Source organism: Xenopus laevis, chromosome 2S (assembly GCF_017654675.1).
Source record: "Xenopus laevis strain J_2021 chromosome 2S, Xenopus_laevis_v10.1, whole genome shotgun sequence".
Lineage (NCBI taxonomy): Eukaryota > Metazoa > Chordata > Amphibia > Anura > Pipidae > Xenopus > Xenopus laevis.
Genome location: NC_054374.1, coordinates 45,533,874 through 45,547,072, shown reverse-complemented (window position 1 = coordinate 45,547,072; position 13,199 = coordinate 45,533,874). Strand labels below are relative to the sequence as shown.

The window sequence follows — 13,199 nt, the reverse complement described above, 5'->3', positions numbered from 1 at the left end:
TATTAAATTTACCACCCAGCTATGGTTGCCACCTTTACTGAAAAAAAATTAGTTGGTGGGGGGCGGGTACAAAAAGGGGGCAGTCCATGATGCAAAAAGGGGCGGGCTACGCAGCGTGATGCAAAGGAGGCAGAGCAACATCACGCCAATGTCCAGAACACTGCAAAAAAGGTACTGTATGTTCTGCGCGAATTGGGGACAGGCCGAGGGCTTTTTTAAAAATTATTACTAATTACTGCAACTGCATTGCCGGTAAATTTGTAATACCGGCCCCGGCCTTGGCAGGTGTTTTACCGGCTAGGCCTGTAAAATACTGGCCGGGTGGCAACCCTACACCCAGCACAGATCTTGGCACCACCTGCAATGGAGAGGCACATAAAGGTTTGACTCTAAGCAATGTATTGGGTTTTTTTGTGCATCAACGTACCCGTGGGAATGCCTTCCTCTTTTTAGTTGACTCTCCTCCACTGCGGAAAACTTTCCACTCCATCAATGTTACTGGAAGGGTAGAATCCTTTGGTGCTTTCTTGTGAAGATACAGTTTTGTGCTTTTTAATTCTAATGTTTGCCTCTTTAGAAAATTTGGCTTTGAAGGCATCTTAAAAAAAAAAAAAAAAGTAAAAATGTTAGTATCAGGTTACAATCTGATTACTTATAACCTGAAATAGTCAAGTCTATATTAAACTTAAAATGGAATCATCAGACCATTTATATAAAGAAACTGTTGAACTTTTAAATTTCACAGATGCACAAACAGACCAAATATGATATCATTTAAACTGATATAAAGAATCTTAAAGTCATTTATACTATTTGCATATGATCTTAACTTCAGTAATTTAGCATTGAATGCTACAAAGCTAATGGTAACTGGGGAAAATAGAGCTCAAAATTACTGCCTCTTGTCTTCTATAATTATCCATTAACAGTCAACTGAAATTGGTACCTTTGGTGCTTTGATGGTGCATCGTGGAGGTGGTAACTTCCATGTTGATGGGACGCGCCATACAGGTAAAGGTGATATTTTAATATCTTCATAAGGATTCTCCTTAGGTGGATCTGAAAATATCAGACAGAAAATATTGCTTTTAGGGAAGTCTTCCTGCATTTTAAAGTTGTATTTTCGCAGTCCACCAGAATTCTGGTCAAACCGTGATTTTACGTTCCCCCATATTATGTTTTCCACCATACCTGTATGTATATATATATATATATATATATATATATATGAAAAGAAGATCAGCACTCTCTGTAGTTTGGTGAAATTGTGTTGATTTATTAATCAAAAATCACATCTTATCCGACGTTTCGGTCCCACATGGGTCCCCATGTGGGACCGAAACGTCGGATAAGATGTGATTTTTGAGAGTGCTGATCTTCTTTTCATATATCATTTATATTTGGATCGTGCACCTCTGGCTTCATCCTTTGGATCGAGTGCAGGCACTGTGGGACTCTATATATATATGGAAGGTCCCTGCAAAATGTGAATACACCTCTATTTTGATGCACAAATATCCCGGTGTTGCTGGTCTTCTTTTGGAATATATATATATATATATATATAAACACATACATTATATATATATATATTCACACTAGCGATGAGCGAATCTGTCCCGTTCTGCTGCACCGAAAAATTTGTGAAACGGCAAAAAATTAGCGAAACACACTGAAGTCAATGGGTATTGATATTTTTTACGCATGTGATGATTATTGTCGATCCACATGCATTAAAATCATTGGGTTTTTTTCTCTGCAATTTTTTTGTTGCAGCAAATTTTTCTGGGGCAAATTTTTGCTGCAATAGTGAAATGCGGAATTTCGCCGCAAATTCGTGGCAAAATTCACCCATCACTAAAATACACACATGCATATATATGCGTGTATATGTAAATAACTATGAAAAAAAAGATATCAGGAAAAAACAAAATTAATTTAGTTTTATTTTAAATGTCATTTAGGGAATTCATTTACATTTAGGGGCAGATTTACTAAGGTTCGAATGGTAAATTCGAATTTGCAAGTTTTTTTTCTTGGTCAAAACTCACAAATTCGAATTTAAAACCACAAACTCGAACTTGAATTTGAATGTTTGATTTATCACCTCGGCCCTAGAAACAGTTCCAATTCGACTATTCACCTAGTCAATGGCAGAGGTCCCTTAAACTATTTGAAGATGTTAACAGTAGTGATGAGACAAATTTTTTACATGTTTTGCTTCGAAAATGACACCCCATAGACTCCAATGGGAGGAAAAAAAAAGTTGCGTGTCAAAAATAAAAATCAAGTTTTTTTGATGCACACATTACTCACATTACTAAAATTCGACCTTTGATAAATAACCCCCTTAAAGTTTACCTACATAATAAATTGTGCCCTTTAAACTAATCTGCCATACCATATTTAAATATGAATTAATAAAGAAAGCAGACTAAGAAAGCACCTACACATAATATCCTCATAGATATTGTCTTCTGACACAGTGTGGTATAGAGCAGATCTTGAAGGTTTCCTGGGTCCTTCTGAGATCTCAGGGTGGTTTGCTTGATGAATGAACCTTCTGAAAGTCTGAACATCTTCAAATTCAAATGATTTCCTAGATGTAAAAAAGATCACAGCAGGTAATACCTAATAACCAATAAGTTTTCGTTGCTATCCACATGGGCTTATGCAGGGTTAAAAAGGAATAGCCCTGTTATTACAAAAATATGAATACAGTTCAAATAATAACATTAATATTTTTGTTTACACAGTACATTCTGGTAAATGGTATTGCTCTTTCCAAACTGCTTAATTTAATAAAATAGTTCCTGTGTGTAGGAAAAACACTTGCAATGAACCCTAAAATGGCAAAACACTAAACAAATACTGACCTTTTAGATCTAGGTCTGAGCTTTCTGTTCCCAGTCTTTTTAGGTTCTGGAGGTGGAACTGAAGGATCTGAAGATTCTGTGTCGCTTTCATCCACAGACTTCCTCCTTCTGTGGTTATAATCTTTACGCTCCTCATGGTGACGGTCGGTGCTATATCGAAATGTCCTTCTGGGCTTGGGAACAGGGTTAAAAGAAGGAATGTCTTTCAACCCCACAGAATCATAATAAATGTTTTCCAAGCTTTTCATTGTAAAATTTTGACTTTTTAAACTATTTAAATCAAGCTCTCCATCGGTTGAATAGCTTCGCCCCCTTTTCCTTTTAAATTCCAGGACCATTTCCTTCAAGTTGTCTTCTGAAATTACACTACCTTTTTTGAACATCCCTGGGGACGTATAAAAATTTCCTGGAGGAAGTTCATACTCATTTTCATTCTCTTTTCCACTAAAACAAGAAGAATTGCTTTCTAGCTCTTCCTCATATATACTAGAATCTTTTTTAGCTATTTTATTATTGTCCCCATCAAATCTGTTGTACCTGAAATCCAGGTCAAATTGTCTAGTTCTGTGCAGACCCGTATTCCTGCCGCCCAATCTTTCTGCAGTTGATAATGTGTGTGCATTGCAATCTTTAGGAGGACTTTCTGGTTTTCCATTCAGTAGGTCTCCGCACGAGCCACTGTTACTGGTTCTCCCTTCCCACTGGGAGATCTTTTGCTTGATGTTCCTGCAGTGACTCCTGGAAAGAGTTTGCTGGGAAGATCGGGAAAAGCCACATTCCGGGCTTCCCATGGTATGCATCACAGGCATCACCCTGTTTACAAGCCCTTCATTGTTAACAGAGGTTCTGAAAAGGTTCAGAGATGTTTTCTGGATACAGTTGGAATGGCTTGTACAACAGTCTAGGTTTGCTTTTTATAGATTTTATTTATTTTTAATATCTAATGTAACTGTGGGAGCTGGTTGAAAGAATATTGAAATAAAACGTTTGTAAATGAACCAAGCTTATAATCTTGAAGGAATCTTGTAATGAAGTATAAAATGGTGTTCCAAAGCTGTACTCTTCTGTTCACTTAGGAATCAATTATTTCCAAACTTACAGAATGCACATTCTATCAGAAATGTTGGCCAGCAGCCTGGATAGCAGAGTCTCTCAATCACAGCTGTCTTGCTGAAAAACAAATGCATCTTGTTACAACGTGTTCTACAGATAAGGGTTCCATCAGAAGTTACAATGCTAGCAGTGTTCTAAAGCAAGCATCAATACATCACAAGTAACGGATTGTGAAGGCTATGGCTTAAAAAAATAAATTGTTAATCATTTACAAAGAAAGTCACATATACAGTGAAACATATTTCACTACACTAGAAAATTATGTTTCAACCTTTTTTCACAGTAACTGCATGGAGTACAATCAGTAAAAGTTAATAAGTATAGTAATTGGTTACTCAAAAAATATTCAGTTTTTATACTAGGGGAGTACTGTACTAAAGTAAGAACTATAATAGTAAAATATGATACAGACACATTTTAGAATCAATTTCTATAATTAAGATATTATTGGAGCAATTAATAGAAAAAGACTAAAGCATACGCACCACCAGCAAAATAAAAACCCCTGCAGCCCACAGAATCCTGACGTTCATTCATTCTGCCATAACTGAACATTAGTTAAATGATGTAAGCAATTCCACTGTAAATCCTGGACTTCTTGAACCACAAGGGACATATTTTTTGTCTTCACAAGCATACCTAACCCTACCATGCACCCTATATCTCATCTGTCATATGCCATTTTTTCCTTGGGTTAAAGGATAGGTGGCTACAACCATAGATAAACTGCAGGGACATTGCAAGCTCCCATCAACGCAGAAAGCGGATAAGTAAAGTTAAAGGGATACTGTCATGGGAAAAAATGTTTTTTTTTAAAAACCCATCAGTTAATAGTGCTGCTTCAGCCGAATGCGGCACTGAAATCCATTTTTCAAAAGAGCAAACAGATTTTTTTCTTTTCAATTTTGAAATCTGACATGGGGCTAGACATATTGTCAGTTTCCCAGCTGCCCCAGTCATGTGACTTGTGCTCTGATAAACTTCAGTCACTCTTTACTGCTGTACTGCAAGTTGGAGTGATATCACCCCCTCCCTTCCCCCCCCAGCAGCCTAACAAAAGAACAGTGGGAAGGTAACCAGATAGCAGCTCCCTAACACAAGATAACAGCTCCCTGGTAGATCTAAGAACAGCACTCAATAGTAAAAGCCAAGTTCCACCGAGACTGATTCAGTTACATTAAGTAGTTCCAACCTAAAGTGCAGGCACAAGTCACATGACTGGGGGCAGCTGGGAAACTGACAATATGTCTAGCCCAATGTCCAATTTCAAAATTGAATATAAAAAAATCTGTTTGCTCTTTTGAGAAATGGATTTTAGTGTAGAAGTCTGCTGGAGTAGCACTATTAACTGATGCGTTTTGAAAAAAACATGTTTTTAATGACAGTATCCCTTTAAAGAATATGGAAAACAGCACTATGGTGCTCCAACTGCCCACCAGGTGAAGGTATTAGAATAACTCATCTAAAGAAGCCCTCTTCCAACAAATACAAATCCAGTAAATCTAGCAAAAAATAAATCCAAAAGTACAGCACAAAAAAAGTATGCACCGATTTATACCCATAAACATATATGTCAAATTACTTTGGTTTATGTCAAATACACGTTTATATTTCCTTTTTAATAAATCAACAATTTATGCACACACAATCATCAGGAAACTTGCCTATCACCAGTATGTTTAAAGGGGACATAATTAATCCAAAGGGAAAAATGAAATATTAGCAGTATTCACTTATAGAAGAAAAGTTTTAAATAAAAAAATTTTAATGACACATCTAACCTTAGAGACCTGCACATCTTAGGAGGTTATTTATTAAAGTCTGAATGCCAAAACTTGAAAAATTTGAGTTTTTTTTACTATAAAATCTGAATTTTTATTGAAAATTTTTTCAGGATTTATAAAACCTGAGGATGGAAAAAGTCAGTATCCAAAAATCCAGCATCTCAGACCTGCTGAGGTTGTACATAAGTGAACAGGAGAAGTCCCGAAGATATCCTGATCTGTGTTGGGTTTCATGCAATAATCCGAAGATTTTGTGGTTTTCGGGCAAAAATCCGAAAAGAGTTTTTGGGCAGAAAATCTGAAAAATTCATATGATTCAAATTTTTCACAATTTTTTCAGGTTTTTTCCCGCACTGGAAATTTTCAGAAAATTGTATTGATAAATAAGGGGAAATAACCCGTGCAGATTTGGTCGGAGTAGATTTCAGAAAATAATAAATTAGTGTCTGAAAGAAAATGGATATGCAGTGTTATCTGCCTGGGTATACCCCTATTACATTGACAACTCACGGCAGCCAGCTTATATTTCTCTGGTTATTACCATGTCTGCTGCACTCCAGTGTGTGCTGTTGCACTGCTTCACTCATTTTAAATTCATATCAGCCTCCTCTGCATGGATTTCAACTCTCTGTCAGAACACTTTGGGGCAAATTCACTAACCTCAGGAAATTCGCCAGCGACGGCTTCGCTCACATCGGCACACTCGCCAGGCAAAAATGAGCCAGGACAACGCTAATTCTCTAAAATGCAAATTTGCGTCCAGGGTGCCGAACGATGGCGAAGTTTCGCTAGCGTTAATTCGGCAAGCAAAGCGAAGTTGTGCTAGCGTTGGCTAATTTGCATAGGGGTGGAACTTAAATTTCAGTGGACGTATATGTTGCAGCAAATACATTACACTACACAAACCCAGGGAACCTTAATAAAAGAAAAAAGAGTTGTTATATTGCCCTAGACATGAGCCCAGTGTATAGTTTATGTGCCATGTTAGGAAATGTAGGGGGGAAGCCGGGTACCCTAAAAAAATTTACGATCTTTTGCAGCCTATCACCCTGATAAACTGAAAGTCGCCAGCATTTTTTGGGACTTAGATAAAAGTTAAAAAAAAATTTTGAGGAACTCATTGCACTTAGCCTGGTCCGAGGTGGCGAAGGCAAGTCTGGCACAAGAGGTAAGGTTCACTAAAATCCGCATCTTAGTGAATTTGCGTAGTTATGTCTATTCACCAGAGCGAAAATTCGCCTGGCCTTAGAGTGCGAAGTACCGCTAGAGTCTCTCCTTCGCTAGTGAATTTACGTCAGCGCCCGTTAGTAAATCAGCGAAGTCCCGAAATGACGTCACGTTGGCGAATTTTCGCCAGCGTTAGTAACTTCGCCCTTTGTCTGTGTTACTGAAAAATGGGTTACTGAAATTAACAAATACACATCTTTATGTGCTGCTTACAAGCTGTCTGTCTTGGTCACTATTAGAATATTAGCATTAGCTGAAGTACACATAATTCAAGTTAAAGGGGAACTATTGCGAACTATCCTTTTTTATTAATTAGAGCTCACTCAAATAACTGATTTCAGTACAAACAAAATCTAACAAAATAACTGCCTTTTGCACAAATCCTGCATGTTGAGAGACATGATGTCTGGCGATTTTAATACATCTTCTAGGCAAAAGGAGCCCCCCTATGAGATATAAAGGATCTAACTGTCAATGATTATCTGACACCCAACTCCTGCATGAAAACAGAAACAGATGCTGAGAGAGGGTTAGTAAAGATAAACTTAATTATTTCAGAAATGGCACAGAAGTTTTAATTGATTATATTTAGTGATGGGCGAATAAATTCGCCAGGCGCTAATTTGTGGCGAATTTCCGTGTTTCGCTACTGGTAAATAAATTCATAAGTGTGGCGAAAATTCACTGCCAAAAAATCCACCGCGTTGAAAACGTTCATTAACACTAATTAGTAATGACTTCCGTCGAGACCCTTTGGAAACATAGTTACATTTTTAAAACAAATGCTATGGTAGCAGAAGAAAGAGGTAAACCTCTCCGGATAAATATTGTGATCACTTATTGAAATGACGTTTTGTAACTGTGGCTCACGTGAGATTCTGAGGCAAGTCAGAGCAGTATCTGTTCTTTCTACAAAATAATTTCTCAATCACGTGTATCAAGTTGAGTGATAGTTTGTGTTTTTAATTGCACGCTTCCTTAATGAGTCACTATGAAACTGTACTCTTCATTGCCAATTCTCTTTAAGGCATCAGTAAAACAAGTATCTGCATAGAAAGTAGATTATTTCTCTTCCCTTTCATTTTTAGTTTAAACATCAACAACTTCCCATCCTACTGTGAGTGTGGTCATGAAAACCACTGGATGAACTGGTGCAACCTCCTACAAAGTGAATATACACTTCTCTTTGCAACTTGGCTCATTGAATAAAAGTCCCCAATTTTAAGGACACACAAATATATATATATATATATATATATATATATATATATTATATATATATATATATATATATATATATATATATATATATATATATATATATATATATATATACAGTGCCATGCAAAAGTATTCAACCCCCCCCCCACCTTGGCTTTTTACCTATTTTGTTACATACCAACCTGTCATTTAAATGTTTCTTAATCTTATTTTATGTTATGGATCTGTACAAAATAGTCTAAGTTGGTGGAGTGATATAAGAAAAATATATATATAAAAAAAAAGAATGAAACCCCCTAAAAAATCCTGGCGCAACCAATTACCTTCAAAAGTCACATAATTAGTGAAATGGAGTCCATCTGTGTGCAATCTAAGTGTCACATGATCTGTCAGTATAAACACACCTTTTCTCACATTGTACCACAACAATGGTACAAAAGCAAACCTGCCAAGAGAGGGCCGCCCACCAAAACTCACAGACCGGGCAAGGAGGGCATTAATCAGAGAGGCAGCACAGAGACCAAAGATAACCCTGAAGGAGTTGCAGAGTTGCACAGCAGAGACTGGAGTATCTGTCCATAGGACCACAATAAGCTGTACACTCCATAGAGCTGAGCTATATGGAAGAGTAGCCAGAAAAAAGCAATTACTTAAAGTTAAAAATAAGAAGGCACGTTTTGAGTTTGCCAAAGGCATGTGGGCGACCAGGGCAGCCATCAGGGGGGGACAGGGGGGGGGGAGTTGTAGGGGGCCATGCCGCACTTTCTTGATTAGCTGGGCCCCCTTGCTTTCTGAGAGCTGCTGACTTCGGGAAGGCAGGAGCTGGAGCACAAGGAGAGGTATCTTCTGTCCATTACTTCCCCTTATTGGTCACTGAGTTTAAGTCCCGGTTGAGCTGCTTAGGGATTGGATAGCTGAAGTTTGAACTTCTCATCCAGCTCATCCAATCACCATGCAGCTTTACCAGGACTTGAAATTCTGTGACCAATAAGGGAAGAAAATGCTGTCACTGGAAGAAGATGCAGCCACCTGTGCTCCCCTCCTCCCTTCTGTAGTTGGCAGCTCACTGACAGCAGGTTGGCCACATTAATGAAGTAAGAGTAACATGGTAGGGCCCCCCTAAAGGTAACCCTTTGTGGTCCCTGTTGTGTGGTGGGGCCCTTTGCACCAAATTTTTTTTAAACTTCTGGGGGGGCAAGCTTTTTTACATGGACGTTTAAGGGGGGCCCTGGCCACCAATTTTCTTATAACGTGGTTGGGGGGCCCTGGCCACCAATTTTTCCCCCATGTGGGGTCCATAGCCACCAATGTTTTTTTTTTTTAGTGTGTGTGCGGGGTGGACCTGTGGGGTGGGGAGGGTGGACCTGAAGGTGGGGCTTGTGGTGGGCGCAGCCCAGGGGGCCCAGGAAATTTTTCCATATGGGGCCCTGCGATTTCTGATGGCGGCCCTGTGGGTGACTCCCCAAATGTATAGAGGAAGGTGCTCTGGTCAGATAAGACTAGAATTGCACTTTTCAGCCACTAAATAAAATATTATATCTGGCGCAAACCCAAAACATCCCATTACCCCAAGAACACCATCGCCACAGTGAAACATGGTGGTGGCAGCATCATGCTGTGGGGATGTTTTTCAGCAGCAGGGACTTGGAAACTGGTCCAAGTCGAGGGAAGGATGGATGGTGCTAAATACAGGGATATTCTTGAGCAAAACCTGTATCAGTCTGCCTGTGATTTGAGCCTGGGACAGAGGTTCACCTTCCAGCAAGACAATGAGCCAAAGCATACTGCTAAAGCTACACTTGAGTGGTTTAAGGGAAATGTGTTGGAATGGCCTAGTCATATCCAGACCTTAAACCAATTGAGAAACTGTGGTCAGACTTGAAGATTGCTGTTCACAAGCAAAAACCATCCAACATGAAGGATCTGGAGCAGTTTTGCCTTGAAGAATGGGCAAAAATCCCAGTGGCAAGATGTGGCAAGCTCATAGAGACTTATCAGCTGTCTTAATAGATACTTGCAGCTGTGATATTCGCAAAAGGTGGCTCTACAAAGTATTGACTTTAGGGGGGGGTGAACAGTTATGCACGCTGAAATTTTCTGTTATTTTGTCCTATTTGTCGTTTGCTTCACAATAAAAAAAAAAAAAAACATCTTCAAAGTTGTAGGCATGTTCTGTAAATGAAATGGGGCAAACTCTCAAACAATTTATTTTAATTCCAGGTTGTGAGGCAACAAAACATATAAAAATGCCAGGGGGGGTAAATACTTTTGCAAGGCACTGTATGTGTGTGTGTATATATATCCAGCAGGAGCTATGCATACTGTATGTCACAGCTATGCATACTGTCTCAAGTATATTTGTATTCTTTGCATATTTGCTGTTTTCCATATGAGTTAAAGCAGCTATTCTGCCTAACATAGGCTGTAAGAAACCCCAGGGTATTGCTTCAGCTGTGTAGATTTCAATTATGGATCAGATTGGCTTGCCAAATCCACATTGATATCAGACCACATGCCCTTAATCTTCAGCCCTAGATTTCTAAACATATATATGAAAGTTACATTTGGCATTGAGGAGATTTGAGTATTACTGTCCTTTTAATGAAATGTACAGAGCAGAATGTGTCCTGAAAGTCCTGGCTTTAATGCAGCAGATATGGCTTTGGCACACAATACGTTTCTTTACTGACCTAGAGAGGGAGACTACCACTTCCTTCCTGACATAAATAGACCCGAACAACAAAAGTTTACTGAAATAGAAATAATGGCTCATTTACAAGTTTAAGGGCAGAGCTCAGAGCACAGTAATGAACAATGCAGCCATATTTCCCACAATTCCACTATCTTGCCCTTGGTACTGCTGTGATCAAAATGAACAAAATTGCATAAGCATTCATTACTAAAATCTGGTGCAAGTTGCACCTATGGCACGGATTCAAATAACGACTGTGACCGCAATTAGACTCATGTTTTGTAAATGAGCCCTATAATGACTTACGATGTCTTACCATGGGACATTTGAAAGACAAATCATATTTAAATGATGATGTAACATAATAAATAATACCCCAGACAGAAGACTCTAGACACTTGGACAATAGAACATGGTTTCTCAGTGAGTGACTTGTTAGTCCTTGCAGTCCTCAACTTCAAATATGGTACAGGAAGGGAGAATGCATTTTTACCTAATCAGTTTAATTGAAAAGGAAAACTTTCCTGAGCAAATTAATGTACAATTAAAATAAATAGTTTGAGGTTACATTTACATGTATTTTTGTAAAGTTAATTATTTGGAATATAAATAATTGGTTACAGGAAGTATTTTCTCTTAAGTAAAGTGTGCAAGGAATAGTGGTTTCTTTCGCATGCAACATAGTTACTAAAGGTGACCATACACAATAAGATCCGCTCTTTGGCAAGGTCAACAAACAAGCGGATCTTTACCGATATGCCCACCAACGGCAGAGCGATATCGGGTTAATCGGAACGTTCTGCCCTAGGATTACAACAAAGAGACTAGGCGACGACAGGATGAGGACCGTATTAACTAGCCGATGCAATCCTTGATCACCAGAAAAATCAAACCTCTCTGATCGATATCTTGGCCAGATATCGATCGGGGAGACCTGACGCAAGCCCCATAAACTGGCAGATAAGCTTTAATCTGCCCGTGTATGGCCACCTTTACGACTATTAAAAAACAATTGTTATTAATGGTAATCAAAGAGGGGTTATAGAAGGCATCAGCCATCAAAACATTTCCATTTATCCTGTGTCTGACCCTCAAAACAAATCTTTAAAAAATTAGGTATCACATATCATTTGCTCCTCCGGTGTTTATATCCACTAGCATAGGAACAATTTTCACAGCACATTTTGTCTGCTAATGAAGTAACAGGCTTTGTATGCAGGTACCTTTAATGAATGGAGCTTATTTACACTATGACTTCAGCAGTAACGTAACTATAAGTTACTGGGCCCGGGTGCAGGCCATGCAGATGCCCCCCATCCTGAAACAATTTTCACTGTAGTTTTGTGTACACACAAAACCGCCGGCGGGCCCCAAACCCCCTAAACACCGGTAGTTCCGCCACTGGACTTTTGTGCATGTATATGAGCCCTTACTTGTATCATAAGCATAGTTGTATTTGTTTGGACATTTACACTACTGACTACTGCCTCGGATGCCTCCCCTGCAGATGGGTAAGCCGGCGAGGGGGCCTACATTTTGAGGAGCTGCCTCAGGCGGCTTCTTCACCGGAATCACCGCTGAATATGATGTACACTATGTGAAGCCAACATGGAAACCTGAATAACTTATGTTTATTATAATTATCATTGAATGCAACTTTGCTGAAAATCCTCAAAAAGCATAAAATACTTGAAACTGGCAGCCCGCCATTTCTAGAAGGCCTTGCAATGCCATGGAGATATAACAGTAAAATTGCCTCAAATGACAACCCCTAGTTAATAATGGTTACTAACAGTTGCTTAGCTAGGGAAAAATTAAAAAGGAAGTCACTTGTACTCTCACGGAAGTTTAAACACTATGTTTATATTTGTAACATAATCGCCCTTTAATTAAAAAGAAATACATCTTCAGAGATTATAGCATGCATTGTGGTGTTAATAAGCAATGGGTGTTACTTTCTAGTTAGTCCTGATAGGTGACCAATTTTTTAGGGTTACTATGTTACAGAACATTCTGGAATTGTGTTGCCTCATTCTTAATGCTGTTGATAAAGACAGCAGCATACTGTTTCAGATACAGTACTCCCACTTCTTAGCACCCCACCTTTCCTGCACAGCCTTCTGTTTACTAAATATCAGAAATGAATTCTGTTAAATTGTAACCTCACAATTAAGAATGGCTGCTGGGGTTTGTTGTAATTTCATCAAAGCACATGGAAAGCCAAAACCACAATTGCTATTTTTGTCAACTTCCTATGATAAAGTTTTGTAAACATGGAATTGAGAA

The 13,199-nt window shown here is 38.6% G+C and overlaps 1 protein-coding gene across 2 annotated transcripts in view; it reads right to left on the bottom strand.

The window, feature by feature from the left end:
• dennd2c.S (DENN/MADD domain containing 2C S homeolog) overlaps positions 1-13,199 on the bottom strand; it is a 43,619-nt gene that overhangs the window by 17,813 nt on the left and 12,607 nt on the right. For both annotated transcript variants that reach the window (XM_018249187.2, XM_018249188.2), the window contains exons 2-5: positions 2,877-4,046; positions 2,451-2,599; positions 947-1,059; positions 428-598 (exon numbers count right to left, since the gene is read on the bottom strand). In XM_018249187.2, the coding sequence (XP_018104676.1) occupies positions 428-598; positions 947-1,059; positions 2,451-2,599; positions 2,877-3,685 (1,242 nt within the window). In that variant the 5' untranslated portion in view covers positions 3,686-4,046. The remainder of the gene's footprint in view (positions 1-427; positions 599-946; positions 1,060-2,450; positions 2,600-2,876; positions 4,047-13,199) is intronic.